Source organism: Vombatus ursinus, unplaced genomic scaffold (genome assembly GCF_900497805.2).
Source record: "Vombatus ursinus unplaced genomic scaffold, bare-nosed wombat genome assembly UNPS02014821.1, whole genome shotgun sequence".
Classification (NCBI taxonomy): Eukaryota; Metazoa; Chordata; class Mammalia; order Diprotodontia; family Vombatidae; genus Vombatus; species Vombatus ursinus.
Window position 1 is genome coordinate 30,585,135 of NW_020954599.1, and position 27,606 is coordinate 30,612,740.

Genomic DNA, 27,606 nt, shown 5'->3' on the forward strand with positions numbered 1-27,606 from the left:
GGGTAGAACTGGATGACAAGGTCCCTCACTATAGAACATTATAAAGAAGTCTCACCTAAAGTATGGCTCCATGAAATAGAACCTAGGAACAATGAGGCTATTTCTTGTTTTCATCCAGGCTTATCTTATTGCTTTTGCCTGTTACCGACCATCCCATTCCAAAATCTGTACTGTCTTTCATAATCTAGATCTTTTAGATTCCCAGATAAACTTTGTAATTAATACTGCCTAATACAGTATTCTTAGTGCGGTTAATAGCTTAAAACTGCACCAAGACTTCTGGGTTCCTACATAGTAAACAATAAACGTGCTATAGGCACATCTTACAGCAGTTAGGAGTTTTTAGGTTGGTGATCAAGACAATATTCATACAGGAGAACCATCTGGTCCCAGTCCTAAACCACAGGGTACCCAAAGGCAAAATCCCCCACCCCTGCTACTATGATTGCTACCGCACATAGGAGGTATTTTTCTTGATAATAGGCCTGGCACTTGGAGATGGAATAGTGTCCAAGTTTCTAGTATTTCATTACAGGCCCATTGTACTCCAGCCCCAGCCTTTTTAATTCAGTCTCTAGACATTGCTTTCTATTCAAGCGTGCCTGGTAGAAGCAGTGTTCTGGTCCACTGAAGAGAAATGCATGTTGAAACATTTTAACACACATTAACTCTCTTTTCCTTTTTTAAAAATTTATATTGCCATCTTTTGTTTTTAAGTCATCTTCATTTCCAGATATAACACTTCCCCTCTCTGATCCAGCGCCATCCCTTCTAACAACAATTGAATAGGAGAAAAGAAGAGCAAACCCATTATTCAGGATTAGCCAACCCATCAGCCTGTTCCTCACCGATAATCCCCACCTCTGACACAAAGAGAGTAAATTAGGATAGATGAATCTAGCTTTTCCTAATGCCCCTAGAGATCATGGTTCAAACCTTCCCCAAATCAATCAAAGGCATTGTCCAACAATTACGACACTCTGTAATGTTAGAACTGGAAAAGGCTTTAGAAATCACAGGCCAGGCAATACTCCTAAGTGTTACCCAAACCAGATTAAAATGTAGTTGGGAAATAGTTAATGAAATAAATTTTAAAATGCAGTGGAACATAGATAATGTTAATATGTAGTATTCTAAGTTAATATGTGGCCTGCAGGGATCCTTATTATGATTTAATGGCCCCTTTTCTACTTGAATTTGACACCACTGATCTACTTCAGTCCCCTAATTTTACAGAGGAGGAAACTGAGGCCCAGAGAGGAAGAGAAGTGACTTGCCACAGCTAGTTCCACAACTAGTATTTGGTACAAGCTAGACTGGAATCCATGTCTTCTGATTCCAGAGATCTTTCTTTGGCAGTTTTCTTCCAGGATATTTTCCAAAAAAATTTCCAAAATGTTGGCATTTATCTCAAATAAAGTACTAGAAAGGCTTCCATGATGGCTTGTTCCAAATGCGTCAATGGAAAAATCTTGGACCCTGTGGAGGTGCATTCATGACATTATGAAGATATTATCAAAATAATTCTAAATTAAATTATAGCAGTCTTGAGCATTTCACTATATTTTTATCATTTTTCCCAGAAGAAAATTATTTTCCTCTATTGAAAGAGTTTTACATCCAACAGACATTTGGCATTCAGGATGAACCTATATACCAAGGGAAGCATATTTCCCTCTCACCTCTCTATTCAAACACGCACAGAGGAAATCAGTCAGCAGATGTGTACGCTCAAGTTCAATGCATTTGATAGGGACAAAATTCCTTCTGTGTGTTCTCAGCTTTCTGCCCTTCCTAGCGAATGGCTTATGTATGCAAATTTTCCGCTGTGAATTTTTCCCTGGAATATATTGCAATCCCTGTCAGCTTCAGCTACCCCGTAACACCAGAAGGATGATTTTTGCCAAGGAAGCAGTCGCCCAGGCACTACTGGGAATTCTTACTTGGGATAGGGGTGCTGCTATGCTTTTGTTCAAAGATTTTTTTTAGCATGTCTATCGTATGTGCATGTGAAGGGAACTGACCACCCTCTTTGTGGTTTTTTCAGGCTGATTTAAAAAGAGAAATATTTGTAATGGCTAAGCCTCCTCGTAGCCCAGTGATGTCTAGGAGATCCTGCAGCCCACCTGTCAGAGGTCACAGCAATTCACACAGGGTAGGGTCCCTCACACCTCAGGTGTGAGACAGCCTTCCCCATCTTCACGGTTTCAGTGCTTCAGTCTTGCACATTGACCAACTAGAGCGTTGGAGTTAGGAAAACCTGAGTTCAAATCCAGTCTCAGAAACTTACCAGTTGTGTGACCCTGGGCAAATTACTCAGCCTTCCTTTGCTCATCTGTAAAACGGGGATAACAATAGCACCTATCTCATAGGGTAATTGTTAGGATCAAATTGAAGGAAGGAAATCAACATTTATTAAGCACCTAAGTGCCAGGCCTTAACAAATATCTCATTTCTCAACATATGAAATATCATATGGAAGCACTATATAAATGTTATTTATTACATCAAAATGAAGATATTTATAGGTCAAAAAGGTCAGTTGTGCTTATATATATTACATTATATTTATATATATATTACATATATATTAGAATATATTATATTAATATTATAATATATTATATATATTATATATACATTAATGTTTTTAAAGGCATGCTCCACTAAGGTATTTTGAGTGTTCTTGGTGGTGCTCTCCCATTAGCCATTTAACTAAGTAAAAGTAGAGTTTTACGTAAGATTTTAGAGCTCAGAGGGACTACAGAGATGGTCTTCTACAACACTGTCATTTTACAGATGAGAAAACTCAGGCTCAGAATTACACAAAGATTTGCCCATGGTCATGGAGGCAGTAATTGGAAGAGCTGGGATTTAAACTCCCAATCCAGTGCTCTTGCCACAAATCTACCCCACATGAGTAAAGAAATAAGCACCGAGAGCATCGTTTTCTCTATCCGTTACCTACTTTGTTGTTTGCTGTGTGTTCTCTAAGACACTGATTTAGAAAACCAGAAAACAAAACGTGAACCAGAACTTTCTGAATTCATATACCGCATCTCGTTTTCTGCATGTTTTCTTTGGCTGACGTCCTATTTGTTGGAATTTTTTTTCTAATACATTATCCTCTTCTCAAAATATTTTGTCACTACAAAATGCAGTGGAACATAGATAATGTTAATATGTAGTATTCTAAGTTAATATGTGGCCTGTTCTCTTGACAACATGCCTTCCTTATGGAACAGTGTTTCTAGGAGCTATCTGTCCTCTTAGTGTTTCCCTACACAATAACCTTTATTTAAATGAAAGTGAAAATTATTCCCCATTAGATATTCTGTTCATTAATATACTGTATTTTTTAAATGAGTGAATTCTAAATATTCATCTAAAATAGGATTATACAGTAAAGGGGGATGGGTTGTTAATTTCCACAGGCTTTGTGTTCCCATCACCATCATAGGGCCATAAATTTTAGTCTTAAACCATTGCCCTAATCTCAGTCACAGCAAGTTCTCAATTAAATGGTCCACTTTGGCATTTACTTTTTCCCCAATTCAGCCCTCGCTCACTTAAATCTATAAGTAAATTGCATGTCATGGCATCACCTCCCTGACATCATGATCTTCTGCAAAAATGAAAGAAAACAACAATTCAGAATTGTAAAAGACCTTGACTTTGGTCAAGTTTCATCTTCTGTTTTTGTTTTACTTTGATATGTATTTGTTTATATGATTTTGCTTTTAGCATTTTGTAACAACTTCATTCCATTTACCATTAAATCATTTGTGCTAAAGAAATGCTCATTCAACCCTACGATTCCTTTTCCTGACCCAGGTAGAGGGTGGTACTCAGAAGAAAAGAATTCCTTACACAAAAGTGTCCCCTTATGGCTGGCAGGAGCCATCAGACAAATGCTACCTTGTTCTAGGACCCAATGAGACCTTAGGTTCTCAATATTGGATTATCCAGTCACACTTTAAATAACTGTTTTTCCAGATTGTCGCAGAATAGGTTAAAGCTGACAGTCAATCTAATTGGATACTCAGTCAAATTTTCCTTAATAGGTTTTATACCAAGTCATATTATTCTTAGTTTTACAAGAAAAGTAAACAAACCTAGAAAGACTGTGATCACTGGCACAGTTTGATTTCAACATAATAGGATTGCACTAAAGCTGCCATTCAGTGAAAAAGCATTTTGTTCTGAAAATTTTGTTGTTCAAGTTGTCTCATTCATGTCCAACTTTTCAGGACTCTATTTGGGATTTTCTTGGCAAAGATACTGGAGTGGTTTGCCATTTCCTTCTCCAGTTCATTTTAGAGATGAGGAAATTGAGGCAAGCAGGGTTAAGTGACTTGCCCAGAGTCACACAGCTAGTAAGAGTCCGGGGCCAGATTTGAACTCAGGTCTTCCTGACTCCAGGCCTGGTGTACTATCCACTATGCCACCTAGCTGTCCTCTGAAAACTTTAAACCTTCTCAGAAGCTATTTTAAAGTTCTTAATACCAAATCTATAAAGTAACTGTCACTCCTTAAAGTTTAGAATCACTTAATCCTGTGGTACAGCTTGGAGACATGCTGTAGCTAAGTAACTTTTGACCTAACCTCTCTAGATGGGTAGAGTCTATTTTATTTTTAAAACAGTGATTTCATGCGTAGGCTTTCTTCAAACACTGGTTATCTGGCTTTGAAAGTTCATATGCATTTAAACGCAGTCTCAATGATAACAGCTGGTTGCTAAGCCAAAAGGGAAAGAAAAAAATTTAAGCAAAATTATGATGGACCATAAATACACATTTGTTTCCAGAATGCCATTTATAAATGGGTTATTGTGAGAATTAACTAAATGTAAAATAATAAAGAAGTTAATATAAAGCATAAGGAGGAAGCATAAAATTATTGTGACCTATGTCCATAATGGATTCCTCTCCTAACAACTGTCTCCTCTCCATCTGTTTAAAAAAAAAGTATTTTAATGAATGTAATGACCTTTGCAAGTCTCAAAGACACTTTGTACCTCTGAAATTATAGTTCACTTGAGTTTTCATTTTGACCAGTAAGAAAAAAGGAAAAGTAGAGAAGATGCATATTTTTCCTTTAAAACAAATCTAGCATAGAAATTTCAAGGTATTAACCCAAAGTTTATCTTTTTAGCCTCAGAGTACATATGATCTGGGCTAAATGTCACAAATGTATATTGTTATATTTTTAACTACCAAATAGCTAAGAGGTTATGACTAATAGAAATGCCTCTGCAAATAGTTAAAATAGGAAAGAAGGGAGAGCACAGGGCAGGAAAAGAGATGGCTATCTAATCCGCCAAACAGTCTGCTCCTTAAAATATCTAATCAAAAACGTCCTGTTCCCATTTTGACTTAGCTGGCTGGGAGGTTCCCAAAAACAATCATCAGTCATGTTGCTTCCTCTGATCGCCATTAGATGGCGGTAAAGTTAAGACACAATGGAAGCATTTTGGTGAATGATAGTGACCCCAGAAATAATTTTGAGATAGAGACCAGATCTGCTATTTCATTGATTGAGGAGATTCCTTCTACCTAATACAAGTCCGCAGCTTCTCTGCACTTTATGTAATAATAATTACAGCTAGCATTAATACAGCACTTTAAGGTTTGAAAAGTACTTTACAAATATCTCATTTTATCCTCACAACAATCCTGGGATAGAAGGGCTGATCCTCATGTTACAGATGAAGAAACTGAGGCAAACAGGTTAATTGACTTTCCTAGCATCACACAGTTAGTAAGTGTCTGAAGCAGACTTTGAAGTTAGGTCTTCCTGACTCCAAACTGAGAAAAATGTGTGTGTGTGTGTGTGTATACATATACACACACATACACACACATACAAACACACATACATATATATATATATATATATATTTGCAAACCTTGAAGCACCATATAAATGCTAGCTATTATTATAATGTAGTCTTAGAGATCTGCCTGGGGGCGTCAAGACGTTAAGTGACTTATCTAGGTTCACATAGTCATTATATGTCAAAGATGGCACTCAAACCCATATCTTCCTGGCTTTAATGCCTACTCTCTAACCACTATACAATAATTACACCAGACAAAAGGATCAGAGAACCTCAGAGCTGGAAAGTCAACCCTCTATCTGAACAGGAATATCTTCTCCAGTTGTAACCAACAAGTGATCATCTAGTCTTTCCCTGAAGACCTTAAGTGAAAGAGAATGCACCACTTCCAAAGGCAGCTCTTGGACAGCAACATTTTTCCCCCTCACATTGACAAGATCGTGAATCCATTGAAGTACTGAAATATAAGTCATCCTTGCAACCCCCTGGTAGGACAGGCATTATTCCCATTTTACAGATGAACAAATCTTGAAACTATTTTCCTCAACATTGCATAGCAAGGCAGTGATAGAATTGCAGCTAGAAAACAAGTCTCCTGGCTCTGGGCTATTCAAATAGAAAAGAATTTGGGGTGAAGATGGTAAAGCATGCAGTCCTTGGGAAAGTCCTCTCTGAACTTGGTATTGCTTGGGGCCAAAAAAAACAATGTCCACATATGTAACAGGGACCTTTAGAGGGAGGAATCAAATGGTAATAATAGAGATATTTGTGGCAGATTCACAGCAAAATAAACAATGATGACATTAGCCTTGAAATTATTAGTGGGAATGTCTAGCCAGTGTATGGAAATCTTCCCCTGAAAGGAAATAAATGTAACTTCTCATCCCGTAATAAAAAAAAATGAAAAAGAAGCTCTCCAATAAAAGTCTTTCTCCATTGTTATGTATCTATAAGTTATATAAATACAAGACCATGACATTAACATTTCTATTAATAAGGTAAAGTAAAAAAGCAAAGCCATTATTCAACTCCTACTTCTTACATGTTGTGTGTTCATAGAATCATAGAACTAGAGCTCATATGGCATATGGCCCAAGCTCTTCATTTTTCAATGAGATAGCTGAGGCCCAGGAAGACTGAGTGTGACTTGTTGCAGGTCACAAAGGAGCAGAGGCAGGATCTGAACCCAGGTCCTCTGACTCTCTTTTTAGTGAACCCACACTGGCTCCTTTATCAGTGAGTCCATGGATCTCCCTCAATGTTAATGAACCAATCTGTAAAATGGAACTAAGAACACACTTAAACAACCTCTGATTTCACAGGCACCTACTGCCACTTCTTTTACTTAGTAGAAAGTCCTTAAGAGTTGCTGAGTCTGAAAATGCCATTATTTTCCTTACAATAATTTGATTTTTCCCACCAGATGAAAAGGAAGCAATAGTCAGGGGAGGAAACCATTCCAGGCATGGGAGACATTAATTTTTCATGTTCTTTTTATGATTTATATTATTACTTTTCATATTTAGTTAATTTTTACAATGTCCCACTAATGACTAAAACATTCTGAAAATAAATGTATTATTAGGGTGACATATTACAAATAATTTTAAGCATAATGCTTATTTTTGTTTTATTTATTTGTATTCATAAAGTTATATACTTGGAAAAGATCTTAAAGATCATCAAATCCAATGCCATGAAATATATGAAGGATCTGTGATTTCTTCAGCACATGGATCTTCTAGTATGGAAACTCCCTTTACCAAGAGAGACTGTAAGTGATTTGAGAAACATAAGTGACTTGCCCATCATAAGTACCAGGTATGATTCAAACCTAAAAGTCTCCCTAATTCCAAGACCAGCACTCAAGTAATTAAACAATGCTGTTCTGCACAGTAATATTGTTGATCCTGACCTGTGACTTTACCGGTGTAAGGAATTCCCAGAGAAGAAAATTTCCTCAACCAATCAATATATATTGGTAACTTTTTCTGCAATTTAAATTATTTGGGTCACTGAAAAACTGAGTTATTTGCCCAAGGTCACAGAGGCTTCAGCTCACATCTTTAAAAATACATATATTATTTTTTTCTGATTAACAAACTTCTGTTTTTCTTTCCTTCCCACCCCATCCCCAATGAACAAATACAAAAAGGAAAACCCTCATAACAAAAATGCACATTAAAGTGACACAGATCCCCACACTGGCCTTATCTCCTTCTGCTGTTTAAGTCTATTACCTCTGAGGCAACTAGGTGGCATGGTGGATAGAGTGCTGGGCCTGGAGTCAGGAAGAACTGAGTTCAAATCTGGTCTCAGACACTTACTAGCTGTGTGACCCTGGGCAAGTCACTTAACCTCTGTCATAATCCACCAGAGAAGGAAATGGGCAAACCATTCCAGTATCTTTGCCAAGAGAAGCCCATGGACAATATGGTCCACAGGGTCATGAAGAGTTGGACACAACTGAACAACAACTTCTAGAGCAGCAGGTAGCATACTGCAGTCCTCTGGAATCATGGTTATCATTACATTAATCAAAGGTTTAGTCTCTCAAAGTTGTTTTTCTTTATAATGTCATTGTATAACTTTCTCTCCTAGTTCTGCTCCTTTCCCGCTTCATCGTTTCACAGAAGTCTTCCCAATTTTCACTAAAACTATCCATTTCATCCATTCACATGGCATAGTACTATTCCATTCTATTCCATTCATTTAACAGATGTGTCTGACCCCAAGGCCAGATCTCTATCCACTATGTAATGCTGCCTCTTAAGTAATTGTTAGTAGTGCTTAATAATGAAGAAAGAGAATGAGACAAATTAATTCCTAGTGTTACGACTAGTCATCTTCCACTAAGGTGAATTTCTGAGTTATCCAAGTAGAGACTAAAGAGTGACCATTCATCTTAGTAAGTACGAGCTCAGTCAGCCAGCTTGGTGTCGTGCACCTCGTGGCTGACCTCGTAGTTGGAAAACCTGGTTTTAAGTCCTGACTCATGTTGAAGTTGCAGAGCAACAGTTATTACAACAATGAAATCTTTGGTTCAGGGCCCTCTACCTGCCCCCCCCAAAAAAGCAGACAACTTAGTGAGAATCTGTTTTTGAACATCTCTCAATCTGATTTAACTCATCAAATATTTAGTTATGAGGCATCTATAGTGTGCAATGGACTATGCTGGGTCCTAAATGAAATAAGGACATAAAAAATGGCAGAATCCTTACCCTCAAGGCCTTCCAGTTTAATAGGAGGGATGAGTCATGTGCATGAGTAATCAGAAGACAGAAAGTGATAAAGAAAAAGGAGTGGTCTAGACAGGGTTAGACCTAGATATCTAGGCCAAATCTAGAAATCTGAAGAGGAAAGGACAGCTTCCAGCTTAAAGGTATTAGGGGAGATTTTATGGAAAAGGTGACGCCTAAGCTAGGCCTTTAAGTAAGGGAGGGATTTAAGTAGATGAAGGATGTGGCCAGGGTGTCAAGGAAGGTCTCAATTCAAGGCATGGGAGAAAAGATAAGCAAAGGTGCAGAGGTAAGAGAAAGCTGGACAAGAAAAGGAAATAACCCCTAGTTCAGTTTGTTGGAATGCTGGGTACATGAAGCAAATAAGACCTGAAAGGTAGGATTAAGGCAGGTTATGGATGGCTCTGAATATCAGGATAAGCAGTGTTGTCTAGTAGAGCACGGGAGTAGGGGAGCAGCGTAAGTCATAGAGCCTCATGATTGGAGGGGACTTAAGAGGGAAGGTAGTCTCACCCATAACTGAAGCAATATCCCCAACAGCATCCTCAACAAGTAGCCGTACCACCTCCAACTCAAGATCTTCATTGATAGGGAACTATTTAGAACTGGAAGGGACCTTAGAAGTCATTTGGTACAATCCTCTCATTCTGCAGTTGAGGAAACCCAAGGAACAGATAACTGGAATTTGAACCAACATTCTCTGCCATTCTGCTTTTTTGTTATCTAATTGTTCCAAAATTGTTTCCATGTATTGAAGTGAAAACTCACCCCTCCCCCACCTTGTGCCCCTAGAATTTCCTAGTTCTGACTTCTAAGGTCAAACAAATCTAATCCCTCTTCCACATTCAAATATAAGACCATCCAAATGTAAGAAATTTTGTCAGATATTTTTCCAGCAGTCAAGTTTTTTACAAGGCATTCCTTTCTATAGGCTAAACATCCCAAGTTCTTTAAACAAATATGGCGTGGCTTTGCATGCCTACAGCATTCTTGGTATTTTCCTTTGGCTTGTCAATATCCTTCCTAAAATGTGGTACCTGGAAATATATTCCAGATGCCTCTGTTCAGGGTAAATACAATAGTACTCTCCCCTCTCTTGATCTAGACACTATACCTCTGTTAATATAGGCTAAAATTTCATTAGCCTTTTTTGGCTACCAAATTCCACTGATGATTCATGAGGAGCTTGCAGTCTGTTAAAATTTCCAGATTCTTTTCACATGAACTCTTGTTATATCTCCCCCTAAATTGTACTTGTACAAATGACTGTTTTATAATTAAAAGAAGGACTTTCCATATATTCCCTTTAAATATGATCTTAATAGATATAGCCCTTCATTCTATCATACTGAGCTCTTTATAGGATTCTTCCATCCAATGAATCAGCTACTTTTCCCAGTTCCATACACAGCTTTAATAAACATTCCATGTGGTCTTCATTCAAATCACTAATAATAATACTGAACAGAACAGGACCAAAGATAAAGCAAGGTGGTACTTCATTAGATCTTTCTCCCAGATGACATCAATCTGCCTTTGTGCATTGAGTCTAAAACCAAATCTGACAAAATGAACTCTTATGTCCACATACCTCCATTTCATCTACAAGAATAACATAAGAAACTCTATCAGGCTTTTTGCCAATCTACAAGTACATGGCATTTGACTTTCCACTTACCTAGTCTCATAAACCTGTCAAAGAAGCTAATGTGGTTAGTGTGATGTAACTTACTCTAAACAGATCTACTTTGGCACTGTTCACCACTGTTTCCCTTTCTAATTGCTCACAAGTTATCCTTTTAACAAAATTTTCTAGAATTTCCCAAAAATCATAGTCAAGCTCTCCAACCTATAGTTTGAACAGTACACATTCTTCCTCTTTTGGAAAATGAAGACATTTACCTGCCTCTAGCCCATGTAGCACTGTGCATTTTCAGAAGTTCCTCAAAGCGGTTCAGCTATCATGTCCACAGATTCCTTTGGAACCCCAGAATATAATTTATAAGTGATGACTAAGATGGGCTGTGGTCCATCAGATGACTAAGTTTTGAGCCTGGATAACTGGAAAAAGAATAGATTTTTTAATGAAGAAGTTAGGGTAGGAGCAACTTGGGCAGGTGGGAGGTGACTGCAGGGAATGATGATTTTAGTTTGGGAAAATTTTAGTTTGAGATGCTGTCTGGACAACTAAGTGGAGAGGTAGCCAGCGATAATTGGAAATAAGAAACATAGATTCTCCTTTCAAAGATGTTCAAAGATACTTCCATCATAGATTACAACAATTCTGACCTATATAGGCAATTGAATCCAGTAGCATACAGAAAATGACAGAAGAAAAGGATTCTTTAAGCAGCATGGAAGGATTAAAAGTTTGTGGTTATTTTTAATGAAAAGGGAGAGACATAAAGCCCAGGCTTGAACATCAGAAAAGCCTGTAGAATACAGTGAGGACACAAACTTGTAACAGAAAGGAATCAGTTTTCATATACTGGGGAAAAAAATAGTGACTTTAGAACCAAAGGGGAGAGACAATAAACCTGAGCCTCCAAGTGAGATAAATTGAAGGAATTAAAAGAGGAATTAAAGTAGTAGAATTGCCCTGATTAGTAAAGATACTATAGCTATAAAATGGAAATTATGAAAATTATTCCTCTCTCCCTTTCCACACCCCACTCCACTGGGTTGCTTTCTGTTGGTTGGCAATTTGACCTTATGACTTTAGTTTCATTTGAACTAGAGATTAAGGGAATAAATCAAAAATAAGATAGTTTCCTTCATACTCAATTTGGAAATTGTACATTGTGGTGAACATTATATTCTTAATCAGGTGAAATTTTGTGGGTGGTCAGATACTTTTGTTCTAAAAGGAAGATGCATATTTTATACTTTTTTTAAAAAAATCAATCAATGACATTTATATATATGTGTATATATATATATGTAGTATAGTGTTATGGTTGTGTAGAATTGAGGCAAAAGAAAATACATTGAATTTATTCTATTAAATCAGATTAAGGACCTAGAACTTGTGTTTCAATACATGCTGGTAGTTGCCAGTCAGAATAATTTGACTGTAAAGATGATGGTCATATTTTTCATAGCATTAATCATTATGTGATATTGATAGTGTAACACTGATTTTTGGTAGCAAAATGGGGGATAGCGGTAAGTTACATCTTTAATTTCCTGCCTTTGAGATAGATGATTTGTGAATTGAACTCTTCTGTTCCATCCTTCGGGTCCTGTAGCTCCTCTGTGGTTTGCCTCCTAGGCAGACAGTGGAACAAAAAAAATTTAAGAATTAGATCTTCTAAGACACTTGTGCTGTTTGGGGTTCAAAAATTCAAATTCTGCTAATGTGAGGGCACTGTCAATTACCTTAAGAGAAGCATTCTCCACAGCCTACTCAGAGTTGGGACTTGTGGTTTTTACCCAGGACATTAATATTTGGCTAAGTACACATTTGATATACATTGTATATTTGAATAAAACTCCTCAGAACAGAAGAGTTTTATTATTCACATGTTATATAGAAAGGCATTGTGAAGTCATCTCCTTATTGAGGTGGAAGAAACCACCAGAGTTCATTCTTTTTCCATGTTTTTAATGACAGCTGTCATTTATAAAATGCTTTAAAAGGTTTGTAAAATGTATTATACATATTATCACATTTTATACTCATAACAATCCTGGGAGGTAAGTACTATTATTATCCTCATTTTATAGATGAAGAAACTGAGGTAAGAGAGAGGTTAGATGACTCGCCCAGAGTCATATAGCTAGTAAGTGTTTGAGGCACAATTTGGACTTGGGTATTCCTGACTCCTAGTCCAGTACTCTAACACTTTGCCACCAAGATACCTACCTTCTTTTATACATTCTGTGCTCCAAACCAAATTGAACTCAGTGGGTGATAAAGACTTTCAAGGAAAGATCTGAACACCCTATCAGTCATCTACTCTATGTGTCTTAGAAACCCATCTATAACTTTCTTTATGTTTAAGATCATTTAGCTAATTACTAAATTCCGTGGTCATGAAAGATTAGTATTCAGTAAGCTACCATGCATACTTGGAGAATATCTTATGTTTATTATGTACCTGTTTCATGCAGCATTAGGGCGCATATAAAATGTGTTATGAATGATTGTAATGAAGCATTTTTACTAGAAGATATATTTAGATCATTCAGTGATTACAAATTAACATACAGTTTACTTATTGATAAAAAAGTACTATTTTTTCATTAGATGAAACAATTATATAGTGATTTAGGATGCTAAGGCTTATCATTTCCAATATTATAAGTATCTATTACAGATACTGGTCTTGATGCTTAGTTTAAAAAGAAAGGAAACTCTTTTGAGGGTTCAGTGCACTGGAAATATCTACCAGTATTTCTCTAATAAGGTAAAATGTTACATGTTACCTGGATATTGTTTGTTCCGGTCTATTTAAAGTCCTCTGTTTTCCCTTTAAAATCTGCATGGTGTTCTCCTCACCTTGAGAAGGGACAGTGTTAATCCAAATGTAGCATGGGGTGCCTGCCCAGTTGATATTTTCATGTGTACTGTACATGAGAATGTTGTCCGTGCAGGAAAAACATAATGAATGAATGTGGTTCCTTCGCTGTTAAAATTAAATGTGATTTATTTTTTGCTTGTTTGAGAACATACGAGAGACTAGAATGTATGCTGTTGTCCATCCTGTCCCATTCAAGTGCTATGGTGTCTGCGTCTTTGCAATATTCCTGGCCTTTGAAAAATCAATGGGACTAAACTGTGATCTTTCTTTAAAATGTGAAGAGTCTAGATTGTAGACGTGTTCCAAGTATTTTGGACATGGATTGTTTGAGTTTAATTTTGACAATTCCCTTCAAAATATTCCAATTCTTAATCCTTCAACAGTCCTATTGTTTGCTTTTTCTTTCCTCTTGGTTTTTTACAACAGGAAATATTAAATGTCGAGAAAAAATACCATGCCATTATCCAAACTTTTACTTAGTAACAGTACTATACCTTTTTTTTTTACATTGAAAATCATTTCATTACAGCCACAGCGCCCCGGGTTTACTCATGAAAACATACAAGGTGGGGGGGAACCGTAAGTATCCTTCTTCTCTTCTAAATTCAAGAATAACCCTAATCCTAACAAAAGAAGGGAGGAGCAGCCTGGGGAGCTCAAATACAAAATCTGTGTGGCCAGAAAGGAAGATGGTGAATTTCTTTAAGTGAAAGAGTTAAGCAGCCTAATTTGATTGTATTTCACCTGCTGAAGATAATATCGCATATCTTTTATGTTATGGACAGTCAGGAAGGCATGCCTAGATGAAGAGTTCCTTCTCCTTGCTTTATCACTGAACCAGACTCCCTCTTAGGGTTTATGAGTCGGTTTTCCTTCCTCAATATGGACAGTGTAGATCCTAGTGAGTATAGGTTTCCCTGTAATGCAAGCACCTCACCTGTATTTACTATGTAGTTACTGGGAGAACAGGTGAGTGAGAAGAGCCATCAAGAGAACTTGGTGACACAACTCTAACGCATGTTTCCAGAAGGGCCCTTTCCAAATGGTAGCCATTCATAGATCACTATTACCCAAGCACATTTACTTCCTTATCCCCAGAAATACTCCCCTTCATATTGGGGCCATCACTAGTTGTCTTGACTTTTGTCTTGCCACTAGATTCTGATGACCCTGGAGGAAAGAGTAAGGCTGATGACCTTGCACAGCTCTCCCTCACTTAAATCCAATTTACTTTCAAGTCAAGACATCACCCATACGATGTCATTAGTCATCTTCAAGAACATTAGATGAACAAGTGATCTATCACATTCATCTTTATAAGGCAATGACCGATTAACCGGTAGTTGCCAGAGAGTCTCACTAAGTGTCCTTCCCCCTTAATTCCAGTCCCTGCTTTTTTTTCATTCAACAAGCATTAATTAAGCACCTGCTGTTTGCAAGGCACTGTGCCATTAAGGCTGGGGCTACAAAGAAAATGAATAACACATCTCTATACCCAAGGAACTTACATTGTGCTGGGAGGCAAGGAGAAATACATGTACACAAATAAATAAAAAATAATTCTGTGGAGTGAAAGAACACTAATAACTCAGAGAATCAGGAGAGGCTTCCTGTAGGAGAGGACTCCAAAGAGACATTACCCCCCACTTTCATCCAAATTCTGGGGAATTACTGGTTAAGATGCTGAAGTTTCTTCTGTAGCATCAACTGTAATATCCTGAATAAGTCTCAAGCCTTCTGACCATATTCCTCTCCCTGAGCCATAGTCCCCCTGCCCCCAGGAAGTAGCAACTGCTGAAGTCATTTTTATGAATCATAAGATCATTCATCTAGAATTGAAAGGGACCTTCCAGGTGACCTAGTCCAACACCTTCATTTAATGGATGAAGAAGCCAAGGCCCAGAAAGGTTAAGTGATTACCCAAAGCCACATGAGTGCCAGGTGGCAGAGCTAGGAGCCTGTGATACCAAGTTCAAGGTCAGTGCTCTTCCCATTGCACCACATTGCTTCATGCTGATTTGGCTCTATGGTTGGTTTCCTTCATTTCCCTATTCACCCCTTTGCTAGACCTCACCCCTAACTAGAGTCCATAACCTAGAGCAAACCTTCTCTCAGCTTAGAACCCTGTAGCCTCAGAGGATAGTAATAGGAAAAAGTTTGAAGGAAAACCCATAAGCCCTTGCAAATGAAGGTGATGAATGTAATTTTTGCTGAATTTGGAAATTGTCTAAGAACATTTTCTAATTTTCATTTTTAAGTTCCTGTTGGCCTATTTATTTGCAAATAATTTCAAGGAGTCTCCTTACTGAAAATAATAAATTTGTAATACTCTTTAAGAGCATAAATATTTTAGCCCAATTCCCATGCATTACTGGTAGATGCTTTTAAGTAGTAAGGAATATTAGACATTGTTTTCTGTAGATACAGAATTTAATTGGTTTTCTGATCACTTTCCTAAGCCATACTTTTGGTGATCAGATTTAGCATTCTGTATTTATGGAATTACAGAGCCCACAGATAGGTATTTATATATTTAGGAAATGGTATTTGAGACCTAATTAAAATATTCTTTGTTAAAAAAAAATACCACCCAGTTACATTCCATGAAATATGGGTGGAGAAGCTTGGTTTCATTTAGATCCTTAACAAGTCTTGTGAAAAGTTAGATTCTTAGTCTTAAAAGGTTCAAGAATAATTCAATTTTGCCTTTTCTTGGAACAAGGAAAATTTTCCACTAAAAGAAAAAAAAAATGTCCTTTTAAGGCATCCTGTTTCCACCACCATTCATTCCTGTTTCTTCCAATACATCTTACAGAACAGCCCTGAACCCTCAACACAGAATGCATGTCTTCTAAAGTGACTCAGTTTAAACACTAATTGGAGTAGGAAACTCCTGGGAAGATGCATTGATTATTTTCTCACACCCCCAGATAATGAGAGAAATGAAAGCAGGACAGTCTCAGTAAACACATACACAGACATCATCCTCTACCCCAAGTCAAAGTTTGCACCTACAAACTGGTCTTTGATAATAATGTAACAGCTCTGGGAGCCTCCAAGCATTTGGGTCTCAAAGCCTTGAACTAGTCACATCTTTCCATTCTGAAAAATCAGTAATTGGCCCAGAGGAAGGCAACATAATTCCAAGCACTTTGGAAAATATACAATGGTATCAAATTGATGACCCAGTAACATTCTGTTCCCACCAAAGAGGATGATATGAGATTATACAGTGACACAACATATTCAAGTATTGTTACAGAGAGGTCACTTTCCAAGGGAGAAAGCATTATTCAGATTCCTGAGTGGTTTTTTTCCCTTTCTTTATCCAAAGTATTTTATCTCAAGCTCTTCATGTCTGCTAGAAATATCAAGAGACTTTCCATAGGCCTTCTGAGATAAATACTATTTAAAATGTCATCTATTTAACCTAAAGAAAGCTGTTTGATGCTTTTATCCAGATAGCCCTGGACAAAATTGTGCAATGACTGATCAATGTCTTCATTACGAATATAAGCGACCAACTTTATTCTGATAAGAGGTTCATAGGCTTGACCAGGTTTCCAAAGGGATTTGTGACCAAAAACAAAAACAAAACTTTTTAGACCTCCTGACTTCTTTAACAATGAGGAAACTGAGGCCCAGAAACATGATTTTCCCAGTGTAGTACAGCTACTGTAAGGCAGAATCAGGACTTGAACCCAGGTCTTCTAGCTCCAAATTCAGCCCATTACCTCATCTGTGCCTTCTTCCCAACCACAAGCAGCCAGTAACTTCACATTCTTTCTCCTTTCCTTACACTGAAAATCTTCTCTTAGGAAACACTCTAATGAAAAAGTTTGCAATAAGGTATAAATGAACAATGAGGCATTAATGTATTACTCCTCCTTATTGTATTTTCACTTTAATGGGCGACCAAAGGAATCTCTCTTTAACAGTAAAATTTTAGGCATTAGAAACAAAGCAGAGAACATATTTGGAGGGAAGAAGAAGGCAAGAAGCCTTCTTGGAGTTCCTTTCAAACATACCATGTAGGTAGCAATATGTTCCATCTATGCGTAAGGCTGGCCTCTTGGCCCTATCCAAGTCATTAGCAGTCCACACTTCTGTTTAGGAAAGACCCAGTGAGTGTTGTGCCTCTGGAATATAGAATATCCAACACATATGAGAATAAATCAATATGTCAATGCCCTAAATACAAACTCTTATGTTTAGGTCCCAAACCTCAAAGCAACAGAATTTGATTTTCCCACTTGAAGAACAATTATGAGTAATTAATTTTCCCATTCCTGAACCATGTTCAGCATTGTCAATATCACTTGTGTCCATTTCCTCAATGCCACATGATCCCCACATTTCCAGGGCTCCTCCAATATGTCCCTTATCTTTATCTACCATTGAGTGACAAGTAGCAAAGCCTTGTGGGAATGCAAAGGAGGGACAAGAACACTGGCCTGAAGAGATCAGGTTTCTAGATTCAGCCCTACCACTTACTAGCTGTATAACCTTGGGCAAGTCTCCTATTCTCTCTGGACCCGAGTTTCCTCATCTGTAGAATTAAGGAGCTGGAATAGGTGACCTCTAATATCCCTTCAGGGTCTAAATCTATGATCTGCTAATTCTTCTAGCCGCATGACTACTTGTGAGAATAAAACAGGAGCCTTTTTTCATTCTCCCTAGAGAAGATATATTTTAGACATTTAAAACTGGCTTCCAGAGCCTTCAATTGTCAGATAGACATTCATGTTAATTATGTAGCAATTCCTCCCTGGCCATCCCAGATACTGTATTTTTGTTTTTTTAAGATGTCATTACTCATCTTGTTTATCAATATCTTCTGTAAGATTGGTGGTACTAGAACCCCCCAACTCTTCATTACTCCTTCATCAATGCTTCCAATATAGCCTGTCATGAAATGTGAGGGGTTAGGGAATGGTAATGTTCAATCATTTTTTATATGAAGGAACTGTTCAAGAGTGTTAAAGTTTGGGGTGGGGGAGGAATAAATCTTTATAATTCTCATCTAACATGAAACATGTAGCCATAAACTATTTGGGATTGAATTAATCAATGAACATTCCAAATCCATTGTTTTCCATTGTTTCATCCTGGTCTGTAATCCATTCATAAACCAGCATAAAATGCACTACATCAAGTACGAGATCTTTTTTTCCCACTGAGACTATTCCACCAATTCCAGTTGGTAATAGATTTATGAAAATGAATGCTTTCATGGTTGCATGATTTCAATAGGGTGGACCTTACCTCCACCAGTATAAGTTGCAACCCATCCTTTCCTACACAGGTCTCGTTTGGGTCATTGCATAAATACAAATAGATGGGCCACCCAATGTGCTGGAAGACTTCTTTTTGGTGTGTGTGTGTGTGTGTGTGTGTGTGTGTTTTTAATAAATAAAATGAAGATGAAATGAAAATAAGTGGGCTTGAAAAAAAGAAGACAGATTCTCTTTTGGAAGAGTGCCACTCTTCCAAATTCCCACATAGGTACTCAAGAGTTGCATTTAAACCATTTGGTTTCTCTTAATGAAAAATATATTTTGAAAGCTAAATTGGTTCTTTCAAAATTTATAAGCCACAGATGTTTGTGGTGCTAGATAACCACCTTCAGAAACACTGATTCTGTAAGAGCCTTTCCTTGTTTTCTGTGGGTGAATGAAGTGCCATTTCTATTTCATTTAGTTCCATTATCTAAGCTGTATGAGATAGAAATGTCATCAGATAGCTGAAACAAGCACCTGGCTTAAAAATTCAAAAACACTTAAATCAGAATGCCCTTCATACTGTGAATTGTGTAATGTAATTATAGCCCCAGCCCAGTACCCTAAGGGGGAGTTCTGCCTTTTTCCTCTTTTTCCTCTCCATGATAAGTTAAGTTTCTCATTTCTTAGCTTGATATTTTTAGTTAGAATGCCATTTTTCCAACCAAAGTGACAGTTTCACCTACTTCTCTAGCTTAGTGAAGGTGCAAAGAACTTCTGTTTAAATACCCGCATTTGTATTTGTCCTGTTTAAGGTTTCAGGCTCTGTATAACTATACTCCTAGGAATGAAGATGAATTGGAGCTCAGGGAGAGCGATGTCATTGATGTGATGGAGAAGTGTGATGATGGATGGTTTGTGGGTATGTGTCCAGGTCTTTTCACATACATTTTGCTTGCTCATAATTTGCTTGCACATTTTTGCATAATTTGTTGTTTTCTAGTGGATGATAAATCATGCTTTCTTTGACTTCATACACTCCTTGACCTCTTAAATATATATGCAGATGCACTATGTAATTCTGAAGAAATCTCTCTCTAAAAAAAAATGGCCCAATTCAATTCCAAGACAATGGTGACTTCATAGTCTAATTTCCTAATAAAGGATCAACCAGGAAAGTCCTGAGACTTCTCTCATTATCTAATATACATACATACATATATACATATGCATATATACATACACACACACACACATATATATGTATGTATGTATATGGAAAGGGGTAAAAGTTGCAGATCTGGGCTTGATATTAGAGGAAAAAACCCATTTCCCCACAATCAGACCTTTCTAAAAGTAAAGTGAGCAGCTTGGAAATAATGGTTCCCTATTGACTTCAAGTAGAGGCTGGATGATCATTTGTCAGGAATGTGTAATCTTATTATCTATTTATGCCTTCAGTTATTTCATTATCCTCTGCCCAGACTCTCATTTGTAGGCATGGAGAGTTGAGTAGCTATTCTGTCTTCCCTAATTCGACACCCATCCCAGTGCTCAAGGATGACATTGCCTATATCTTATTACATCTACACCACAGTGAAGGTGTTTAGTAAATGCTTAAAAATAATCACTGGAGATCAGGTATGGTGGCACATACCTGTAGTGCCTACTGCTGCAGCAGTGCCTGAGGCTGGCTAATTATTTGAGCTCAGAAGTTCTGAGCTTCAGTAAAGGGACTTCAGCTCAGGTATGGGTTAAGTTGGGGTAGCCTAGAAGTTCTAAACTTGGGGTCTATTAACTTTTTAAAAATTTTTGATAATTGGATTTTTTGTAATCCTATATATTTTGTGCTTTTAAAAGCATTATTATGAAAAATCTACTGACTTCACTGTACTGCCAACAGGGACCTGGACACAAATAAAAGGTTAACTACCTACCTTTCTTCCAATGTTAAAATTGTGTGAATGGGATAAATGCCCATTTAAGAAATGTGCTGAGATATGAGTGTATCTGGGAAGCAGAATGTATGAAAGGCCCGTTGACCTTTTCAGATAGATGAAAGTTCAGTGAATTTTTTTGAGATTAGTCCTCTATCTCACACAGGCTGAAGGTATAACAGCCAAACATGACCTGTCCCCAGTACTGATCTGCTCAGCAGCTCTGTTTTTACACCTCAGGGCACTGCAGTAGCCCTCAAGGGCTCACCATATTGGTGCCAGATTTAGTACTAACACCCAGTCAGCTTTATGCTCTACTGAAGCTCAGAATTTCTGAGCTCAAGTAATTGGTAGGGACAACAGTTAAGTGCTACCACACTTGGTATCCAGTGATTATTTTTAAGCATTTATTAAATACCTTCACTGCAGTATAGATATAATAAGATACAAGCAATGTCATCCCTAAGCACTAGGATGGGAGTCAAATTAGAAAAGACAGAGAAACTACTCAACTCACCAAGTCTATAAAGGAGAGTCTGGGCAGAGGATATTGGGGAATGCCTGAAGGCAAAGAGGTAACAAGATGGTACTCAGAAAAGCAAGACAATATAGTGTTATGGAAAGAGAACTAGACTATTCTACCTTTATCTCTTTCCTTCTTTCCCACAGCCCTTCCCCACTACCATCATCTTGACCCATCCTTTGCCTCTACTTCTTACTGTGAGCCTCATAGTGTAACTGTTATTATCCCCATTTTACAGATGGGGGACTAAAGTGCAACTTGCTCCTGGTGACAAATCTAGGAAGTGAGGGAGCCAGGTCTTTCATCTAGGTATTTTGACTCCCAATTTAAGGGTCTTTCTATTACTTTATATCATTCCTCTGTAACCAAGAGAAAAGCCATGATTACAGCCCTCATTGCCCACTTCTGCTCATAGCTTCTATGCAACCAGGAAGGGCAAATAAATTAAAAAGAGGTTACATGGCAACAGCAAAGCAGGGACAGCAAACTCGGGTGAGTAGCTAAGAAAAGAATGCTTCCTTTTAATGAACTTGCTCATACTTACTTGTGATGGAAATTCTAAATTACTTACTGCATCTGCTATTTTTAAAAGGTTCTTCGATGGTATGTTCGTGAGGCCAAATACATTGATAATGAATACCCTTTTAGCATTCATTTTAAATATTGCATGGAAATATTTTTAATAACTTATCATACCTACTGGTGATGCCTTTTCTCCTCAACCCCCAAACAGTCCATTTTTTCTCATTTATATGGTGGCTTTGTATAACCTGTTAAAAATTAATCTATTTTGTTAAGAGTTTGAGCAAGTGAGATTTTTAATGAAGGATATGACCTTCAGCAAACTGAGTTATGTCACAAAAGCATTTATTTAGATACTAATATTCACCTGATAACCCTATTATTTTTAAGTTAGAGAAAGTTACCCTCTTACCTACATAACCAAACATTACCCTTTATATCTCCCAGCTGTAGACCACCACTCTGCAAGGTTTAGGCCTCATTTGAAGAGTTGCATTGGAAGATATAGCTTTAAGATATACCTCCATTACTTCTCTCATTTCTCTCTTCCTTATCCCCTATCCCCTATTTTCCAGCCAATAAGGAAATGCCATCCCACCCTACTGTTCAGGGCCAATCTCATACCTGAAATCTAATTGCAATTCACTTGGATTTAGAATACAAGTGATTACCAAATTGTTATGTTTCCAATTAGTACAATTCAATGGTAACATAGTATAGTCACTTGGCTCAGCTCTTCACATTAAGCAACAGAGAGAACCTAATTACTATGTTGTTCTTTAGTCTTAAAATGGATTTTTCCTCCCTCCTCTCCAAAGCTTCTGGTGCTTGTACCACCAGCAAGGCCTTAGATGAGGGAACTGTGTCTTCAAGGCCCCATGCATGTAGTGATGGTTCATTGTTTGCCCCCTTTCATTTCTTGCTTCTTACTTTCAGGAACCTCAAGAAGAACCAAATTCTTTGGTACTTTCCCTGGAAACTACGTCAAGAGGCTGTGAATTCTTTTATCTACTTATTTATGCCGCATTTCAGCAACACATCCACATAAAATTCCTTGGAAAACATGCTCCCCCAGGCCTTCTGTTTTCATGCTTCACAAACAGAAGGCTCTAAGCATCATCATCACCATCTCCATCCTTGCAAGTACAGTTGTTACAGCCACCTTGACACCTTTGGGAGAAGAGGCTGGAGGGTTTTGCTGTACACTGTACTTATTCTTGTCACCTGCTTTAAACGTTTACAATTGGAAACACAAAAACAGAACCTGGAGCTGTATTACTCTTAGAAACAAAATGGATGAAATCTGGGAGACCAAAAGAGAAGCATCCCTTAGAGAAAGGCTTTTCTAGCCCTCTAATCAAAGGCTCTAGGAGATAAGCTTCTTAGGCCTCCCCTGAGGCAATTGGAAGATAGTGTTTCCTTAAAACAAGCTGATGTTTGCATTTCCACTTCTTTAGTTTGGCAGGATACATTACTTTCACTTTGCTGCATCACAAATTTGCCTCTTGTTCTAGCTGACAATGTATTTTAACTCTAATCCAGTGATTGTTTGCTTGCATTTACTGGTTATAACACGCACAGCGATTGTAAAATCTCCAGCAAGAGTAGGAACCTTCACTTGGACAAGTATGATTACACTATTGAATCTGAGTTTTCCAATAGGAGTGTTTTCCTGCAGGGTTGGGGAATTTGGCTTTTTGTTGGTTTGGGTTTTCTTTTTTTAACTTTTTAAAAGTGTAAATGGTAAGAAAATTTACAACTCTAGTAATAACCACGAAAAAAGAAGAGGTAAAAGATGGACAGCAAAAAAAAAGTTGCATTCTAAAGATGCATTGCTATATATATTAAAAAATGTAATAATCAGCAACATGAACTATGAGATGTTAGTGTTTTATTTATCAGATAAATTTTAAATAAAAGCAGTGTTAGTGCAAGGATTCATTTGAACATAGACCCTTGAACAAGATGCTCACAGAAGGTATCTTCAAGAGTTATGTACTGGTTTTATTTTTATTATATTGCATATGTGTGTGCACATATACATGCATGATTGTATATGAACATACAATACATATGCATATGTTGCACATTTATGGAAATGTTAGACTCCCAAGGCACGCATTATTTTATAAAAATGAATATATATATATAGCACTTCAGAAACATCAGAAGTATTAATCCTGGTTTTTGCTTTGCTTTTTTTTCCTTTAATGAACAAAAGCAATTATTTGAATGCGCCACTTATTTTATTTCTGCAAAAGTTCAAGTCCAAATAGTGTCTGTATTAGAAGACAGGAGTATGTTAAGCCTGAGTCTCCCAGTGTGTGTATTTGTGTAAATTCTTTCCTAAGCATAAATTGGGTACCTTGGGAGTCCCAAGTCTTGGAATTTATCAGGATGGGGTATTAGAAAGAACACTGACATTGGGGTCAGACCTAGGTTTGAGTCTTGGCTCAATGAATGGTTTGTTTCAAATCATCTAAATCTAAGCCTAAAACCACACTAAATGGTAATTAACTGGTAACTAGAACCCACAAGAACAAATAACAGTGAATTATGCCTCTGTCACACTCACTCAGAGACCTGGCTTAAGAGTTCTTATGACTTTATACAAGAGCTGTTCATATTTGGATTCTTCAGCACCTTATAAATGACAGGCTTTTAATGGCTTTTCACCTGTGGTCAGTGGTTGATTTTTTTTCCCCCACAACGGATGTAGCCTCTAGAATATTTGTACATATGTTGGCCTCTCTTTTGTACAGAACCATTTAGTTGTTGAGTAACAAATGGAAAAAAAAAAGTTCCTTTTCAGTCCTCATCCCACACTTATACTAACTGAAGAAAAATTTTTCAACACATTTTCCTGGCTCACAGATCATGATGCATACTTTGAGAGTGCAATTCTTTGGCATTTATGCAAAATTTTATAAATTTTTAAAAATGGTCTTAGCAGCCAAATTGAAATGTATGTATATATCTTTATTACAGAGAAATGTCATTAGTCTAAAGATAAAGAAACACCTTTTTGCAGCCTACCCTTCTTAACGCTGCAGTCACGACAAGATTTCTATTGCAAAGGCTTTGGGGCTCACAGCTAGGGCAGCTGCATGCAGCTTTGCTGAGGGATGACTATAACTACCTTTGATGCCATTTATGATAAAAGACTTCAATATCTGTTGCCTGTAATATTTAAGAAAAATGCTGTTTCTACTCTGTATTTGATTTTAAAAAAGAAGGGGGAAAATAATTTTTTTCACACCTGGCTTTCAGGTAATTGAATTCTTACAAGAAAAGGTCTGTGTTTTTTTTCTTGAATAGACTTCTAATAAATTTTGCTTGGAGTACACTTTAGCTTTTCTTCCTGGTATTTAATGCTATGTTAACTGAAGAAGAACTGTGTATTTGTATCCTCTTTGATCACATAAACTAAAGGAAAATGTGCTTACTTTGGTCTCTTTTGTTGTTGCAAACGTGGAGATAGATGTTGTCCCAAGCATGTATTTTGAGCTATTCATGAACTAGCATTTACAGCATTTTCTGCTAAAACATGTAGCACTCAATACTATTTCTGCCTCAAAAGTGGGCATCTCTTCCAAAGGAGTAGCAGGGCTGAGTGGTTACTTACAAGAATTTATGTGCATATTCTCTCCATTATCTTATATGGCCTGAAAAGGCTTAAATCTAAAGAACTTTAGAACTATTTGAAGACTGGTAGTACCCTTAATAAGGCAGCTATGTGAAACAGTGGTTAGGGTGCTGGGTCTGGAGTCAGGAAGACTCATCTTCCTGAGTTTAAATCTGGCCTCAAATACTTAATAGCTGCGTGGCCCTGAGTAAGTCACTTAACCCTGTTTGTCTCAGTTTCCTCATCTGTAAAATGAGCTGGAGAAGGAAATGGCAAACCACTTCAGTATCTTTGCCAAGAAAACCCCAAATGCTGTCACAAAAAATTGGGCACGATTGAAAAATGACTGAACAACAAACAAAGTGCCTTTACTTCTAGTTTGTGTTAAATTCCTTGCAATGGATGGATACTCTTTTTCTCATGACAAAATCATAAGTGTTTCTCCATCATCTTTTACCCTGAATATCCCCTTTTCTACCTTAAAAAAGTGAAGCACGTCTGAAGGAAGTAAAGACTCTAAAAATGTCATATGGGGATGTTTAGCCTGGAAAATACAAGACTTTGCATGGGGGAAGGGGGAGAGATATGAGAGCTACCTTCATATCTTAAGAGGTGTCATATAGAAGAGGGGTTAGATGCCTTCTCTGTGGTCCCAGAGGTAAGAACTAGGATTAACAGATGGAAGTTACAGGGAGATCAATTCCAATTCAAAATAAGGAAAAGCTCACTAACAATCAGGGTTGTTGTGGAAGTGAACAGCCATCAGCAGAAGATGGATGACCCTTTGTCCAAGATGTGGTAGAGGAAATTCATGATTCAGGTATGAATCACACTGGAAGGCTTCTGTTCCTCCCTTCCAGCTCTAATTCTGTGATTTCTATGGTAGAATATTCACCCCTATGTCAAGAAACATACGTATTCCTCTTCTGGAAACTCAATCATAAAGACAGATGCCAAACTTTCTTCTCAATGCCCTGTCTTTCTCTTTATTCCCTGGTATCTATAATCATACTGTAATCCATACATTCTCCAGGACCACACATACCCTGATAAAGATACAGAGCTGAAAAGGGCCAAAAGCAATCTAGTTCAACCCCTTGCTTTTACAGATGAGTGAACTGAGACCCAAAGAGATGATTTGCCCAAAGTCTCAAAGGCAGGAAGTAGCAAAGTCTAATGTTCAAAGTCAGGCTCGCTGACCTCAAATCTAGCCTTCTTGCCACTGTACCATGCTCCTTTGATCCCATGTTAACAATAAACCCCAAATGGGGTCATAAAGAGTTGAACACAACTGAACAACAAAAAAATAAAACAGCTAAAATTTGTTTGCAAAATACTTTGCAGATATTATCTCATTTAATCCTCATGACAACCCTGTAAACTACTGTTATCCCCATTTTTCAGATGGGCAAACTGAGGCAAGCAGCAGTTAAGTGACTTCCCTAGAGTCACACAGACAGTAAGTATCTAAGGCAGGATTTTAACACAATTCTTCCCTACTTTAAATCTAACATTCTATCCTCTGTGCCACCTCGCTGCTAATTTTCATTGGAACTTCTTCTATTACGAATCTATTGAATCTAAGTCTAAAGATGAAAGGAAGTTGTATGGATAGTCAGAAATTGATTTCCATTGCTTTCAAAACAGAGGTGATTCAAAATCATCCAGAAGTCAAGCAAGTTGTACATTTATGTTTAAAGGACAAGAATATCAATATTAATTTAAAAAGTAAACATCTGGGGCAGCTAAGTAGCACAGTGGGTAGAGCACCAGCCCCAGAGTCAAAAGGACCTGAGTTCAAATCCAGCCTCAGACACTTAACACTTACTAGTTGTGTGACCTTGGCCACAGAGGGAACACTTAACCCTGATTGCCTCACCAAAAAAAAAAAAAAAAAAAAAAAAAGAACTAAACATCTGTCCATCTCCACAATTATCCATTTATAAACAATACCAACCTGACAGAAATAGCAGATCACAGTAGGTAAAGGGCCAGTCTTAGACTCTGGAAGACCTGGTTTCAAGTCTTATCTCAGACACATACCAACCATGGTATGACCCTGACCTCTCATTGCCCCCAGAAAACTCTAAGACTATAAAAGTTACAAGGAGTTGATGCTCTGAAAATATTGAAGGAGTTTTAGCACCTGGAATTCTGTCACACATAAAATCAGAGGTCC

The 27,606-nt window shown here is 37.4% G+C and overlaps 1 protein-coding gene across 7 annotated transcripts in view; it reads left to right on the top strand.

Annotated features, from left to right (window-relative positions):
- Positions 1 to 25,243, top strand: part of SORBS2 (sorbin and SH3 domain containing 2) — a 135,656-nt gene extending 110,413 nt beyond the window's left edge. For 3 of the 7 annotated variants that reach the window (XM_027837368.1, XM_027837370.1, XM_027837371.1), the window contains 3 exons: positions 14,131 to 14,180; positions 19,636 to 19,742; positions 22,739 to 25,243. In XM_027837368.1, the coding sequence (XP_027693169.1) occupies positions 14,131 to 14,180; positions 19,636 to 19,742; positions 22,739 to 22,800 (219 nt within the window). In that variant the 3' untranslated portion in view covers positions 22,801 to 25,243. The remainder of the gene's footprint in view (positions 1 to 14,130; positions 14,181 to 19,635; positions 19,743 to 22,738) is intronic. The other 4 variants (XM_027837372.1, XM_027837375.1, XM_027837374.1 and 1 more) reach the window with 2 other exon arrangements.
- The last annotated feature ends 2,363 nt before the right edge of the window (positions 25,244 to 27,606 follow it).